This window comes from Amphiura filiformis, chromosome 9, assembly GCF_039555335.1.
Source record: "Amphiura filiformis chromosome 9, Afil_fr2py, whole genome shotgun sequence".
NCBI classification, from domain to species: Eukaryota; Metazoa; Echinodermata; class Ophiuroidea; order Amphilepidida; family Amphiuridae; genus Amphiura; species Amphiura filiformis.
In genome coordinates this window covers 31615322-31633276 of record NC_092636.1, presented here as the reverse complement: position 1 = coordinate 31633276, position 17955 = coordinate 31615322, and the positions used below count along the sequence as shown (strand labels likewise).

The following is a 17955-nucleotide window of genomic DNA, read 5'->3' as shown; positions in this document are numbered from 1 at the left end:
CTGCCTGCTTGAGTTTGCAAAGTTTTACGATCTTGTCCTGACCAATACCTTGCATCCACAGAAAGAATCAAGAAAAGCTACATGGCACTCACCACATGGCAAAGTCCACAACATGATTGACTACATCATGATCAGTAAGCGTTCCCAATCAAGTGTGAACCTCGCCCAAACAAGATCCTTTCCTGGTGCTGACATCGGAAGTGACCATGACTTGGTGATGACATCAGTAAGAGTAAAACTGAAGAAGTTAAGGAAAGAGAAGTCACCTAGAGTTAAGTTTGATCTAGAAAAACTCAAGGATCCTGACATTGCTACTGAATTTGAGGCTAAGATTGGTGGCAGATTTGCTCCACTTATAGCAGCCAACTTGGACATCGAGAGTTTTAACAACCAGTTGAATGAGAACTTCATTGACACAGCACAAGAGGTGTTGGGCAAGAAAGAAGAAACCGGCATGGATGACAGATGATGTGTTACAATTATGTGACAGGCGCAGGGAGTTGAAGAAGAGGCGTTTCATATTGCGACATCGACCATACCAACTACAGCAGAATTAACAGGGAAGTCAAGAAAGCAACTAAAGAAGCAAAAGAACAGTGGATCCATGATCAGTGTGATACAATCAACACCAATATGGAGCGTAACAACACTGCAGTAGCTTTTCAAACCATCAGAGACCTTACAAAGAAGAAAGCTGGTAGAACAACAGTAATTGAGGACAAAGATGGACATCTTTTGACTGAGAAGAAGGAAATATCCAACAGATGGAAGGAATATTGTGAGGAACTCTACAATTATAACCTAACATCAGATCATAACCTGTTAAATAGGCTGAAGGCAATGGCAAACACAGAGCAAGAGGAAGATCCACCAATCCTCACCTCTGAGGTTGAAGAGGCTATGAGAAACATGAAAGATGGGAGGTCACCAGGTATTGATAATGTTCAGGCGGAGATGCTGAAAAGCGGTGGCCAAACAACAATCAAGGCTTACACAAAACTCTGCAATGAGGTATGGACATCAGGAATATGGCCATCCTCATGGACACGGTCGATCATCATTCCTCTCCCGAAGAAGGGCAACCTTAAATCTTGCAACAACTACCGCACCATCAGTTTGATCAGTCATCCGAGCAAGATACATTCTTAATAGACTTCGACCTCAAGCAGAGAGAATCATAGCAGAAGAACAGGCAGGATTCAGAAAAGGGCGCAGCACAGTGGAACAAATCTTCAATCTGAGAATTCTGAGTGAGAAATTCCGCACAGATCAAAAGCCGCTTCTCCACAACTTCATTGATTTTAAAAAAGCATTTGACCGTGTTTGGCAAGAAGCAATGTTTGAAATCCTAAGGCACCAGAAACAAATATGATCGATCTTTGGATCGACCGTCGATGCTGCTTCGATGCTTGTTATTAATGAACTATCAACTAATTAATCAGAATTAACGCTAAATTTATATTGGTCAATATCCCTACAAACACGAATTACTGTTTTATCACAATTAACAATAGTAAATTAATTTATATCATAAATAATAAGGATCGAACAAGCATCGATGGTCGATCGAAAGATCGAACTAATTTGTTTCTAATGCCTAAGAAAGTTCAACATCAGTAATGGAATTGTAAATGCAATTGAAGTATTGTACACTGCATCTAAGAGTACTGTACTACTAGGAGATGAAATCAGTGAGTGGTTTCGTACCCGAGTTGGAGTCCGACAAGGTTGTCTACTGTCACCAACCATCTTTAACATCTTCCTTGAGGATATCATGATGGAAGCTCTTGATGGATTCGAGGGAACAGTCAGCATCGGAGGGCGAAGGGTTACCAACTTGCGATTCGCTGATGATATCGACCTCTTGGCAGGACAACCTAGACTTCTCAGTAGTCCACTTGCATACTCTGGCTATTACATTTAAGATTAAAACTCTGATTTAATTAATGTGTGCACAATTGATAGACATGATTTTCACAACTGATCTTTTCAGTCACTGTACGCCCTCTGTTTGTTAGCTTCCCAAGTGGACTACTGACTTTGGATTGCAGTGAACATTTTTAACACGGGACTCTATGGAGAGTTAGGCCAATTTCTGGCCTAACTAAAATTAGTCATGATGTAATGCATCTTTAAATGAATCTGGCTTGTGATTGGTCGCCCAGATCTCGTTATTGTTTAAATCCTCCCGACACGTACTAACTATACATGGTACACAACTATCTAGGGAATGCGGCGCTTTTGTGCTGGCGGATGAACGTACGCATCTAGCGCGTATTGTACCACCATGCTTAGTCTTGTGGTTAGATTTTATTGATAAACAAGTATGATTGACAGTGTGTTTTAGAGAACGAAGTCCCGGGGTAAACAGGGGGTAAAGTTCTGCTTAAAAGTGAAAGTCCATTGTCGGTTTTTCGGATAATAAACTGGCAGATTCTAAAATTAGAATTGTTCAGTATTGAAGTGTCATTATAATTATGCCATTATGATATGTTGCATTCAATAATATAAGCCTGCGTAGGGCCTATACTTTACTTTTACTGTAGCAAATATAACTATATAAACTTTTTCATAACATTTTATACTAGTATTTTGATGTAATAAATATCAGTATAATTTCGAGTTCAACTGAATGCGTTCATCATGATTAATAACATTTTCGTTTATCAAAAATCGACTATGGCATAGTCTACAGGACAACCTGAAGAACTAAGTGATCTCACAAGAAGGCTAGATGACAGTGCAAGGCGACTTGTCATGGAAATCAGCGCTGCAAAGAGCAAGGTCTTGAAGATGGGGTCTGATGAAATAGTTGAAGTTCATGTTGGAGGGGAAGAACTTGAAACAGTTACACAATTCAAATACCTTGGTGCAACCATCACAGATGATGCCAAATCAGTGCAAGAAATCAAAATCAGAATTGCTGTAGCGACATCATCACTAGCCAATTTGAAACCCATTTGGAGAGACAAGAACATCTCAATGGCAGCAAGAATGAGCCTCCTGAGAGCATTGGTAATTTCCGTCTTCCTGTATGGGTGTGAAACCTGGACGCTTAATGCCGAGATGGAAAAGAGGATTAACGCATTTGAGATGAATTGCATGAGAAGGCTCCTCCAGGTCCACTACTCTACGCATACTACCAACAAACAAGTAAGGGCAATGATGGAAAGTTTCATCGGAGAGCATGAACACCTGATCTCCATTGTGAAAAGAAGATAACTCCAGTGGTTTGGCCATGTGATCAGATGGAAGAACAGTCTAGCAAACACCATTCTGCAGGGAGGTACAGATGGGGTAAGGAAGAGAGGAAGACCAAAAAAGACGTGGATTGATAACATCAAAGACTGGACTGGACTGAACTTTGACCAGCTCATCATACGATCAGCTGAGGACAGAGACCTTTGGAAATTATGCATCTCTAAAGCCATCACTACGTCGCCCCAACGGCCTCCTAGCTATGGGACATAGATAGACCTCTGATCACAGTTACAGTTAAAATACCTCTGATGGCAGTTACTGTTGAAGTACCCCTGATCACAGTTATAGTTGAACAACATCTGATGACATGGATGACAGTTAATGTTAATTACCTCTTTCGGTTGAACTACCTCCGATGGCAGTGACTTTTTAACTACCCCTGATCACAGGTACTGTTCAACTACCTCTGATCACAGTTACTGTTAAACTTCTGTTCATAGTTACTGTTAAAGTACCCCTGATTATAGTTACTGCTGAACTACCTCTGAACACAGTTACTGTTGAACTGCCTCTGATGATAGTTACTGTTGAACTACCTCTGATCACATTTACTGTCGAACTACCTCTGATCATAGCTACTGTTGAACAACCTCTGATCGCAGTTACTGTTAAACTACCTCTGATCATAGTTACTGTTGAACTGCCTCTGATCACAGATACTGTTGAACTACCTCTGATCATATTTACTGTCGAACTACCTCTGATGGTAGTAACCGCTGAACTACCTCTGATCACACTAACTGTTGAACTACCTCTGATCAAAGTTACTGTTGAACTGCCTCTGATCACAGATACTGTTGAACTACCTCTGATCACATTTACTGTCGAACTACCTCTGATGGTAGTAACCGCTGAACTACCTCTGATCACACTGACTGTTGAACTACCTCTGATCACAGTTACTGTTAATGTACATCTGATCACAGAAATTCTGTTGAACTACCTCTGATCACAGTTGCCTTGAACTACCTCTGATCACAGTTACTGTTAATGTACATCTGATCACAGAAATTCTGTTGAACTATCTCTATCACAGTTACTACACACTTAAGGCAGCTGTGTACTCTCAGACATGCATGTAGTAAAAGTGCAATAACTTTGTAATTATTAGCGCAAGACATATAAAAGTATACATTTTTATAAAGGCAAGACATCAATGAATCTTAATATAAATACAGATTTGGGGTAAAAACAACAAGAAAATCACAAAAAAGTGAGTTTTGGCAATATTTGTTAGGTACATCATAACAAAAAACACTCTTTCCAAAATATTTTATTTTGTTTTTAGCTCAATCTTGAGGCTCCATTCCAAAAACGTTTTTTTATTTTTTGAGTTTTTGAGATATTGACCATATAAGGCATCAAATTGAACTTTTTGAAATTCACAAACGCCTATTTGCACAAAATGATGCCTAAAATCGGATATAGACCAAAATATAAAAAAATGAGAAAACCGTTTCTTGAGTCGATCATGCTTTTTACGATGATCATGTTTGCTTACCTATAGATGCTGTATTTATTGACTTATCGTGTATACCTAAATCGTCATTTTACTAAGAAAATGAACATTGAAATAATGGCCGTTGAAGTTTAAAGTGATCATATTTTGCACTTTCATCGAATCTCACAGGAGAATGCGACAGTTTTTGTTTTTCTACCTTATAATACGGGAACATCGGGTTAATCCACAGCCCCTTGAGAAGTTTGAGCGAAATCTATTCATAACTTGATATTTAAATCGGGAGAAAGAACTTGAAAAAACCCACATTTTATCAGCTAGCTAAAAAGGAGCCATTTGACCACTATAGTGGGAATTCCAATTGAATGAATGCAGCTTTCAATAGCGTGACGAATTTTTTTGCGTACACTGCGCGATGTACGCCAGCGTGTGCGACTGTGCATGAGTAACGCGGAAGTGAACCCAACCATGCCAACGCACTTGTGATTGGATAGCATTGTATCCAAGGTCGTGCGTTCGCGTTGTAGTTTGAAATACGCAATATACGATCGCGGTTGGATCGAGTGCAGCTGTTAAAAGCTGCGTTCATTCAATTGGAATTCTTACTATAGGTTGTTGTGAAATCAGTGCTTCCGTGGCGTTTCCATAAGATGCGCCGCGCATGCAGATAAGCGTCGCGTATGCGTAGCATATTTGTGCGTTAACAAATTTCGCGAAATGCAACGCGATGCGTTGTTGCGCGCGTGTACCCTGCTGGTACAACAAAGATTTTCTTTCCTTTTCAATTTCAAACACGAGTGGAATAGGGAAATAAAATCCTTAAAATATTACAGTTGGAGTTTACAAATCTGGATTTTTATTCCTTGTATTTATAAAAACATAACAAAGTACAAACATATCAAAAAAACTCAATTTTGCGAAAGAAACAATGTCTAGAGTACACAGCCGCGTTAGTCAAAATTTTGACTAATTCAGGGGGTCAATTTGAAATAACCCTGATGAAGTCAAATTTGACTACCATAGGGGTCATTTTCAGTTGTTGACATCATATTAAATTGACCCCTAAAAGGGTCATATTTAAATGACCCCAAATATAGTAATTTTTGACCCACGTTCCGGGGTCATTTTCAAACCGGGACCCCTGAATGTAGTCATTTCAACTACGTTAGGGGTAATTTTCTAATTATGACCCCCGGATATAGTCATTTTTTGACACTAATAGGTTTATTTTTCAACTGACTCTGTTGGGGTCAAATCATTTTTGACCCTAAATGTAGTCATTTTAACTACAATTTGGGTCAAATCATTTGACTTCATCTCCGGGTCAAAATGGGTTCGGTGCATAGTTGACCCTGCCATGGGGTCAAAAATGACTACTAGTTTAGGGTCATTTTTGACTACCTATTTTTAAGTGTGTATTGAACTGCCTCAGTTTACAGTTACTGTTGAACTGCCCCTAATACAGTTACTGTTGAACTGCCTCTGATGGCAGTTACTGTTGAACTATAGTCTGTATACCTTCCTCAGTAATTTAGATATTGCTTTTTATTGTATCTCTAAATGATGAGAAATTTGATTTTACTTTTTAAACACCCTTTTACTTATTTTTTCTTTGTCTTTCCCTTTTTTCTTTCAGTTTCTCTCTCTCTCTCTTTCCTGCGTTCCATTTCTCTTTCTTTTTCTTGCTTGTTCACTTTCTTTCTCTCTCTCTTCCTTCTTTCTGTCTGTCTATTTTTTCTTTGTCTTTCCCTTTCTTCATGTTCTTTCTTTTCGTTTCTCTCTCCCTTTCTCTTTCTTGCTTTCCCGTTGTTTCTCTTTCTTTCTTTCCCTCTTTCCTTCCCTCTTTCCTTCCCTTTTTACTTATTTTTTTCTTTGTCTTTCCTCCTTTTTTCTTTCAGTTTATCTCTTTTCTGCGTTCCATTTCTCTCTTTCTTTTTCTTGCTTGTTCGCTTTCTTTCTCTCTCTCTTCTTTCTTTCTGTCTGTCTATTTTTTCTTTGTTTTTCCCTTTCTTTATTTTCGTTTCTCTCTCCCTTTCTCTTTCTCCCTTTCCTCTTTCTTTCTTTCTTTCTTTCTTTCTTTCCCTCTTTCTTCCCTCTTCCTTTCCCTCTTTCCTTCCCTCTTTCCTTCCTTCCCTCCTTCCTTTCCTCCTTCCTTCCTTTTCAAAATGTTTTCACCCCTCCCCCCAATGTAAAAAAGAAATCTACGCCATTGTTGAGATATTATAGCGGTTGCGGTTACTTTTTATGCCCTTCTGGCTATTATTCTATTAATATGAGTCTCCCGGGACTATAATGTTTCTACTTTTTATGTCGCTCTGGTTATTAAAAGTCCTTCTTTATTTTCCGTCTTAGAGATGTGATTAAAATGAAACAGTAAAATCTTCCGAAATTATTAAACAGTAAAATCTTCCGAAATTAAAAGTTTCGTCTCAATAGTATAGATTTCAAGAGTTTCGTCCTAGAGTAGATGTGATTAAAATGAAACATTAAAATCATCCGAAAGTTAGCCCTAATTCAAAAGTTAGGCCGAATGATTAAAATAAATGAAACAGTATAATCATCCGAAAGTTAGGCCTAATTCAAAAATTAGACCGAATCAACTTAGGCCTACCTTAAAACCACCTTTGTCTCGGCGAATGATTAAAATAAATGAAACAGGGTCATCTTTTTACTTGCACCATGTTTTTAGTTATCTGTACATTTCGTTGAAATTTGTTCCCGTGACCAAGCACCTTTTGCACCCAAGTACGACTACGGAGGGATGTACTCAATGGAAGAAGCAGAAGAAACAGTATAATCATCCGAAAGTTAGTCCTAATTCAAAAGTTAGGCCGAATCAACTTAGGCCTACCTTAAAACCACCTTTGTCTCAGCCATTAATTTGTTTCAAACCTCCAAAATACTCCTGAAACTGGAAGTTTTGTTGCCACGACCTGTGCGTAATCCGCGTATAGCAACGCAGCAACGGACCGTAAATAAGCGGGCCACCATTGGTTGATCTACCGAATAAATCCAAATAATTATTTGTATTTATTAATTTATCTATCTATCTATGCATTTACCATTCATCTGGAAATGCTAGAACTTATTTATTTATCTATTTATTAATTTATAATTTATCTATAATCTCCGAGATGATACCGATGAATCGATCAGTTCCTCTTCAAAGTATCGATTATCGGCAAGTTCCTCTTTAATAGTATAGATTATGTAATCTTAATTTCTTCACAATATCATCAAAACGTAATTTCAAAAATATCTATCTACGGAAAAAAATATTTCTACGTAAACTCTTACCATAATATTATTAACTTGGGACAAGTAACTTATTTTGCATCAAAGGAGGAATTCTTCCTATTCAAATACATTGGAAGACCACCCGCTGTGCTCGGGGTCACATTCCATAATGCTATTATGTCTGCGCCCATGGGTGTCACGTGTCAAGAAAATTTCCCGTGAAAATTTACCTATTAATTTTGACAGGTCACATCTGGGCTGATATTCATAAAACCACGCTAGGCCTAGTTGACAGCTAAAATTGACTTTAGCAAGCTGCTAAGCCTAGCTGATTGCTAATTCTTATTCATAAAACCCAGTTAGAGTTAGCAACATTCTAAAATGTTGCCAAAACTTAGAGTTGATCTGGGGCAGCGCTAAGTCACTAGTTGACAACTAGTCTTAATGATTTTGAACTAAGTTTGACATGATTTATTGTTTTAATTTCATATTAACTGTTGTCAATTATGAAAATAATGTTCTCAGAATATTCTGTTTCTGAGGTCTTCAGTGTGTTTTACACATAAGAAACTGTCTTAAAACACACAACAAATTTAGGGTGAATGAATAAACATTGAACTAAGCCAGTATTGTTTAACCAAATTTGCACAAGAAAAATGATTATGATATAGCAAGTAATCTTTAGTTAAGCAGATATGTTCAATCGAAGCAATTCTGTTCAATTGTTTGATACGTAAAATATATATTTTGGAGACATGTTACCAATGTTCTCTTTGGTAAAGATGCATAACTTATTTTCAATAACAAATTATATGTCAATTTGATAAAGATAAATCATGCTTGGCTTTTGTCAGGACAACAAGCAAGATATATCATATGCTATTAAATTATCTAATATTATTTACACAGTGTTGCTCATGAAGCTAAATGAGCAGCGTTAAGTGGATGCATGTTGTTTTCTATTTGATGAAGCAATATAGTATGTATAGTATGTTTTTACAACAAACCAAGGACTTAACATGTATATGAACTTTAATTGTTCAGAGTATCTTTTTTAATTTAATTTGCCGTAACAACCTTGTAGGCCTATATAGCTTACAAAATACACATGTAATTTTATTAACGAAATCTCAATGAAGACCATCAGCAATGAGTCATTACATTTTGATCATTTTGACTGTGGTTCAGAGCTCAAGTATAATAGACATGTATTATATAAGCCTATTGTATTAGATGTTACACAACTGTTGAAGGCCATAGCACCCAAAACACCCAAATAAGTTATCAGCTAAATATTTCTAGTTGATAGCTAGTTAGCAAAGTGTTTAGCAAGGTTTTATGAATAAGAAATTAGTTGATTGCTACGTAGCTATCAACTAGTGGATTTAGCATCTTGCTAAGCACTAGTTGGTTGCTAATTTAGCAAGGCTTTATGAATATCGGCCCTGGTATCCAATAAGTATCCAATAAAATCCTGCATTCATTTCATAGATTCATCACATATTTTTCTGAGCAATTTGCATGATCTGGATGAGGTGAATATTTCTTTCAGATTCAGAAAATCAGGGGTGCAAATTGTGATTTCTTCCTCAGGAGCATGGTTTTTAGGCTCAAGATTTCCTCAATCATACCATGCAAAAAATAGCTTTATTCTGCACTTTAAAAGATGAGAATGTTAACATAGCGTGAAGTTTTAGAACGACAGGTGTTCGAGCTTCCAAAAAAGGCTTTATGATGATAATGTAATTTGGTATTTTACACTAGTTTGGGGTCAGTTTTGGTCGGACAGAGGCTCCTCTCCCCTTTTATTTTCCTTTACCTCCTTTCCCCTTTAATTTTATGTCATTTCCTCACTATTTTCCAGTCAGTTTTGTCCTCTTCCCAGTGGCATTAGTATTGATACTAAGTACACTGAATTCCTTCATGACTTTTGTTCCCATAAAATCCTCATTGCTGCCTCTCTATAAATTTCCTCAGATATGATTGCCGCCTCTCTAAATTTCCTCAGATATGAGCCCTGTTTCCACCTGTCTTCATCTAACTTCTTTTTTTCCTGTTAAATTACATTGAATACCTCTTATGAATTGTAAATTTTCTCATATCCCATTTCCATATTCTAACACCAACACCTTCCTCTTTTTTGCTCTTATTTCTTGAACAATAATGTGAATTCCTCCAAATGACAACCAGTATCTTTAAAGATTTCCTCTCTTCCATTCAGTAGCTTCACTTCCTCACAGCCATCCCCTATTATTATCTTGTACCTCATTCTTCTTTTTCTTTTCTCTTTTCCCTCTTCCTCTTCTCTTTTCTTTTCTTCTCTCTCCCTCCCTTTTCCTCTCTTTCTTTTTTTCTTCCCATGGCATTATTTCCTCAATTTTGACTCTAATTTCCTAGGAGCGGTGCTCCCCGCTCCCGCACAATTTGCATCCCTGCAGAAAATATAAATGACACCCCTGCTTGAATATAATTTCAACGTTGAGATATCTATTAAGTTTTGGTCATGTGTGGCACTATCGGTCCTCGAAGAATGGCCTCACAGTAATACCGGTATTTGGGCTGTTTCAGGTTAAATCCACACTACCCCTGTGGAAGATTTTGGAAATATCGTCCATTGAGGGAGTATCTTTTCCAAATGTAATTGGTCAGGGTTAATCATTTTGAAACCCATAATCCTCCTGAATTAAGGCTTTTCTCCTATTGGCTTTTTGTTTGAAGTGTTTATCTGAACTTTTGTTTTCTCCCTTCTGTTTTTCAGATGCAGTTGCTACGAGTACATCCGGGAGAGAGTTTGTATTTGGTTTTATCGGCCATTATAGCTATCGTCGCCATATCATTTTAATCAACACACTACAAGAATCCCCGGATGTGACAGTTACGCTAGACATACCCGCAATTGGCGTTACGGAAAACTTCGCCATTTCCAAAACCCAAGATTACGTTTTCGCGCCAGATCGCAGTGACATTACATACCAACCAATTATCATAACCGCAGACGGCGATATCTTCGTGCATGCGCAGACTACCTCTGACTCTGTAATGTCAGATAGCTTCTGTCCGTTACCTATATCGAGTTTGGGAACACAGTATCATCTTGTCTCACAAGTGCCAGGTTGTTTTTCATATAGCGCCAGCGCTGCAGAAATCCTTATCGTCTCTCTAGGTGATGGCCAAACTTCAATCACTCTAAGCAACTGGCCTGTGGGTTTTTATAAAAATCCAGTTACTGTCACGCTGAACCCGTATGAAACATACTTCTACGAGGCAGCTGGTTATGGCGATTTCACTGGGCTAAAGGTAGATGCAGACAAACCGGTAGCGGTTCTCTCCGGTGTAAGATGTGGGTTTGTTCCAATGATTGGTAATACGAAGAATCAACAGGGATGCGAGTTACTTGTAGAAATGATCCCCGATATAGCGAGTTACGGAAGAAATTTTGTTATGACGTCAGTGTATCCAAGAAGAAGCGGGTTCGAATACCGGGTGATAGCGTCGCAGGACGTGACCGTCTTCAACATAACTTCGTCCACCGATGAGGGAGTTATAACTAAATCAATCAACACAGGGGAGTTCTATTTGGGAGATTCGGTCCAAGAACACGAAGTGATCGTTATAAAATCAGCTTTACCAGTCTTGGTGGCCCAATACACTAAATCAAGATGGCCTTTCACGGGTATCTCTGACGAGGTTTCAGAGGCATTCATGCTACTTGTCCCCGCAGTTGAGCATTGGTCGGGCGACGTTGCGTTCACAACAAATGATGCAGGTGGAATCGATGCTAGAGTCAGTATCACAACTTCGTGTTGCAACCACGACGGCTTACGCGTCGACGGAATACCTATTCACGGTAAGAACAGAGTCCATTGTTCTTTAACATGATCGTAGTCTTCCCAAGAGGAAGATCCTGATCACTGAAGAAAAATGTTCCGGGAATTCCATGATAGATTGAGGTCTTAGGTTATTGTCTAACTAACTAACTAACTAACTGTCTTACTGTCTTTTCCTTTTAAGATTGGACATCACTAGTAAACTACACTTACGAAAACATGTGCAACACGCAGCTCAATCTTGGACGAGGCATTACCCAACACAGAATCGAACATGTGAATGGTGCCGAATTCTACGCATTTACGTATGGCATGGGATCGAATTTTACCTATGCATATCCACTGCGGTACAACCTACATGTCCCACTAGGTAAGGCAATAGAATAGTTCGATTTTATAAATCACCAGGTGACCAGGAAAACAAAATAGATTAAAAGATATCTAAATGCATATTTATTTTAGAAGCAACACCCGCACCTATAATTGGCGAGTCGAGGTGGAAACTTCGTGCTATACGCTCGCGCGTCTTTCAGCGTTGCTATGGTAGCTCCGCGTCCGTGAAATGGAAAAATGACTATTGCACGGACGCGGAGTGCAATAGTCCTTTTGCAGCTGGCCATTAAAAATAGACCTTCTCATACTGAGTAATTCCGATAAAACCCGAAGCATGAAAATAATTTCCCCTATATCGCGCACGCATAAAAGTAGGCCTACCTCTTCAGCATCTTGTACAGTGCGAAGTTCCAATGTGTAACAGGCATCACAAACTACGATGAACTTTCGACATTCAATTATGGGCGAGAGAGGTACTTTTGCCAAGGATAATCAATGTGCAATCAAGCATGTGGTGGTATGTGTAAGAGATTGACCTGTGGAAGAGCCTAGGTGAAAAAAACTATTGTGAAAACCAAGTAGCTGAGGTGTTTACTCAATATGTTAGGAAAATATTTACACCGATGACCCCACATTCACATTGGCTAAATAAGCTGTATTTTGGTGCAAAAGGGTACCGTAATTCATGAAATTTCTTGTCCGCCAGTTTGGGTACAATTTGACCCCTTAGCTTAATGGATAAATAGCGCGGTTTTCCGAACTTTTCCGATCTTGATATGAAATGGTCTATAGCAGAAATAATCAACAGTAGTTGGTCAATCAAATGACAAGAAACTTGTTTGAGATATATAATTATTATTAGTCATTCATTTAATATCACTTTCAGTCTCATTATTTCTGTATCGTGTAATTCATTTAAAAAACAAAAGTGCTAATTCTTCAAAGAAATTGGACTCAAATATCTTATTTCATACATTTTCATATAGATGTGGATGAATGTGCTTTGGGTACTGATAACTGTGACGTAAATGCTGTGTGCTGCAATAACCATGGTTCCTTCACATGTACATGTATCACCGGTTATACTGGAGATGGAGTAACATGCTCAGGTTAGTCTAGTTTGAACCAAAACATTATCACTATATCAGTATTTTACTGAACATGTTCATCAGGACTGTTCGTGAAACATAATATCAGATTTTTCTCTTTCTAGTCCAGAAAAACAGTACTCACAGTGGACGCTTTTAAGTCTTGCACTATTGTTGTTGTGACGATCTTCTGTTTACCACTGATACTGGTTGCTTAGCAACACTGTTACCAGTTCTTTTTCCAAGTTTCCAAGACGATCGCCAAATACATGACTGAGATTGTGTTGTCCCTCGTATCTGTTCACGATGGTACCTCGCTTCCTGATTTTTTATCGCTCCCTTTTACACTGATAACACTATCAGTATTATTGTGTTCTATATCGCCTTTTTCATATTTTGTGTTATATCAATTTGCAAGCGCTCTTTAAGCAAAGTCATTGTTCATTGAATTTATAACCGTATGACAAAACAGGAAAACTAGTAAGTTTTCGCACAAGATTCGCAATTTAAAGAGAATTGGTGTTTGCTCATTAAAATGAAGCTAGTATATGGACAATATATCATTGAGTGACACAATATGTGAAAAATATTGTAAGGTTCACTTGAGGTTTTGACTTTTAAAACCTACATTTTGGTCAAAAATTGTGCTTGAATAGACCGTTTTCAACAGATTTACCACATTCGCCTTGCTATGAACATTGAATTGTGTTATCTGTTGACGTAATGAAAAAAGTGTTTTTAGGGGGAAGTGTTAGCTTTCGTTCGATATAAAAAAATCTGATTGGATGAAGGGAACATTCGAGGTTTTGACAAAAACCAATCACAGATGCCAAACTTTCCACAGCTCTTAAGATGCTATGCACTAAACCGTGTAGTGTAAACAAAGACTGCGTAGAGACAATTCACTGCTTATACTTGGAAGCTCTTGGACGAAATTGTGCGCTCAGGTATATCGCGGTGGAAACTGTGCATAGATACGTTTATAAGAGAATCATTTTGTAGCCAAACCTTTCCACATGACATGTTATACACCAAAAAGTTCAAATAATTTGATTTATTATCTCATTTCATGCATATTTCAATAGATGTGGATGAATGTGCCTCAAGTACTGATAACTGTGACGCAAATGCTGCTTGCTCCAACAACGTTGGTTCCTTCACATGTGCATGTAATACCGGTTATACTGGAGACGGAGTAACATGCTCAGGTTAGTTTTTTATGTGCTTTTGGTACCGATAAATGTAATACAAATGCTGGTTTGGCTAATACTATCGTGTACGTGTAACGCAGGATATACCGTATAATTGGACAAACATGCACATGTGAGAAACATCATACAGATGTGAATATGGTTCGTGTTCAAAGTCCTTAGTAGACCACCAAACTCCTTTTTCCAAAAGTTTGGAAAGTTTTTTCAAGCATCTATATCTCAAATTATTTGTGACATGTTCATATTGGGTTGCATATCAATGGAGAGCCAATTTATCCCCCTTTGCAATGATACCACATTTGAGCAGCATGAGGAGGAGCTGTCAGGTTCTCGTGGCTGCGTAATGTTTTTTGAGGTTAGTGCCTAGTTTTATTTGAGCACAGAATAAAAGTTAATTTGGCGCATTCTCTTTTGAGGGCCCACTACATTCACAAGACGTGTACTCAGCCATGAAAAAGGTAATTGTTTCAAATGTGGCGTATTGTAAAGGGGAATATAGCTGCAAAGGTGCAACGTTTTAGGAAAATATTCCTGCTAATGACCTTATAAATTGACATTGACGTTTTAAAAAAAAAAGGGAAACAAATTCTTCAAAAATATTTTACTGTTAGGACGCAAATATTATTCCATACATTTTGTCAACAGATGTGGATGAATGTGCTTTGAGTACTGACAACTGCGACGTAAATGCTGCTTGCTCCAACAACGATGGTTCCTTCGCATGTGCATGTAATACCGGTTATTCTGGAGATGGGATAACATGCTCAGGTTAGTTTATTTTGTACCAAACATCAATATTAGTATTGTTTGCTCTATATCGCGTAATGCATCCTTTTGATGTGCCAAAATGTGCCAATTTTTCAAATCATTTGCTTATTTCGAAAACTATTTTATTTTGTACATTTTTGTTCAGATGTGGATGAATGTGCCTTGAGCACTGATAACTGTGACGCAAATGCTGCTTGCTCCAACAACGATGGTTCCTTCACATGTGCATGTAATACCGGTTATACTGGAGATGGGGTAACTTGCTCAGGTTAGTCTATTTTATGCCAAACATTATCACTATCCGTATTATTAACTTTGTTCTATATCGCGTAATGCATCCTTTTGATACACCAAAAATTGCCAATTAAATAATTTGATTTATTTCGAACAATATTTTATCCCATCCAGTCTTTCTCAGATGTGGATGAATGTGCCTTGAGCACTGATAACTGTGACGTAAATGCTGCTTGCTCCAACAACGATGGTTCCTTCGCATGCGCATGTAATACTGGTTATACTGGAGATGGGGTAGCTTGCTCAGGTTAGTCTATTTTATGCCAAACATTATTACTATCAGTATTATTAACTTCGTTCTATATCGCGTAATGCATCCTTTTGATACACCAAAAATTGTCAATTTTTCAAATTATTTGATTTATTTCGAAAAACATTTAATTTCATACATTTTTGCACAGATGTGGATGAATGTGCTTTGAGTACTGACAACTGTGACGTAAATGCTGCTTGCTCAAACAATGATGGTTCCTTCGCATGCGCATGTAATACTGGTTATACTGGAGATGGAGTAACATGCTCAGGTTAGTCTATTTTACAATCATTATTAGTACTAGCGGGATACCGCGCTTCGCGCGGGTCCCCGCTAGATGAGTTGATGGGGGCGTTCACTATAACAGGAAGAATTTCTGAACAGGTAGAATCATTGAAAAGGTACATTTTATTTATCTAAATCTGTCTCTTACATTTTCTTTTTTAGTTTCTTCTGCTTAGCTTGTGATTTTCCCGTTTCCATGTTATTTATTTATTTAACCCCGTTCCCATTATTTTCTAAATCTGTTCTTTCTTACATTTCCCTTTTAGCTTTTTTTTTATTTGCTGCTTGTGATTTCCCGTTTCCATGTTTTTTTATTAAATTCTGTTCTCATTATTTTAGCTTCTTTTTTTTCTTACATTTCCTGATTAGTTTCTTTCCTTCTTTGTTTCATTCCCGTTTCATTTAGTTACTTTAACCCGTTACTCGTACCTTTTTTTGTCCTAATTTTAATTTAATTTTTTCTTTATAGTACCGCTTCATGTTGTTTATACCCTATGGTTTATACAACACACATCTTTTTCCCGTATTTATTAGCGTGTCTGCGGACGCGGACGTGTTCATAGACATACCACCTAGACCTATGACTGCCCATCCCTTACCACAGCGGGAGGTGAAGCCCCGTATCCAAGGTGATATTGACGGATTGACGGGGTTACTAGGCGCGGAGAAATATTGCGTACATTCTGACGCGCTCGTTTGCGTGGTTATTGCGCGGTTATCGCCCGCGTCAAATGCAGCATGTTCCGTAGACGCGAACACGTCTGCTTATTTGCGTCTGGGTTGCGTCCTTGTCAAAATTGTTGCTATGCAGTGTTGACTTCACTACGCGAAGCAAAGTCATTGGTCTAGGTACTTGTTTGTCTGGGGACGTGTTCACCCGTCTCTGGTCTCTGGCTCGCAAGTCGCGTGGCTCTGCGTCGTTTACGCGCGCCTCGGCGTAGTGCGCATTACGCACGCGACGCCGACGCGCTGCCGGCCAGCTGCAGCGACGCGTAGGCTGACAACCGATTTTCATAACAAAAACCCCGTTTTTACCCATATTTTCACTGTTTTTGCAGCCAATTCTTGACCGTTTTCAACCAAATAAAGTGCATTACGGTCTCGGTATATTCCTTGATCTCCCGTATGAATTTGGCGACATTTGGATTGAAACTGACGGAGCCTTTATGGACATACCCAGATAGATACAACATTAGCCTATTTATAGTAAGATTATTTGTTCCCTATCGTGTAATGCAACCTTTTTGATACACCAAAAATGTCAATTCTTCAAACAATTTGACTTTTAAAATTTTGTTGTTTCCCAGATGTGGATGAATGTGCTTTGAATACTGATAACTGTGACGCCAATGCTGCTTGCTCCAACAACGATGGTTCCTTCGCATGCGCATGTAATACTGGTTATACTGGAGATGGAGTAACATGCTCAGGTTAGTCTATTTAGGGATTCAATCATGTTTCACCGTTGTTCATCACCGTTTAACAACGATGCGGCCGCGTCGTCTGCGTGGTTTACTTCGCGAGGGCAGCTTTATGATTGAATCCTTTCAACAACGAAAAGAAGCTAAAGATCGTATAATTCACGATTATTTTACGAGGAAATGTCAGTTAATCATTGTCACTAAGTCTTACAAAAACTTCGATGATTTCTCTGTTAATATCAGCAATAAAACTACAGAATAAAACGGCAAAGTTTAGCCGCTACCTGAAAAATACTGAATTCAACTTGTAAGCTTGCATACGCACAAAGGTTCCAGGCATGACGAATTTTACGCGCTCTCGCGTAACGCGTAGTCTCGCTCGCGTTCGCGTATACGCTACAGTAAAAGTGTGGATTCATCACGGATTAACAACGGTTGGCTCCTGTACAAAGGTATAGGGGGAGTTGTTGAATGTAAAATCATTATTAGTATTATTTGTTCTCTATCGTGTAATGCAA

General features: G+C 38.3%; 1 protein-coding gene across 1 annotated transcript; it reads left to right on the top strand.

Annotated features, from left to right (window-relative positions):
- The first annotated feature begins 633 nt into the window (after positions 1-633).
- On the top strand, positions 634-3222 carry LOC140160046 (uncharacterized). The gene is made up of 2 exons (XM_072183316.1): positions 634-1011; positions 2689-3222. Exons 1-2 carry the CDS (start codon positions 634-636, stop codon positions 3220-3222), a joined length of 912 nt encoding a protein of 303 aa, XP_072039417.1.
- Positions 3223-17955: the final 14733 nt, after the last annotated feature.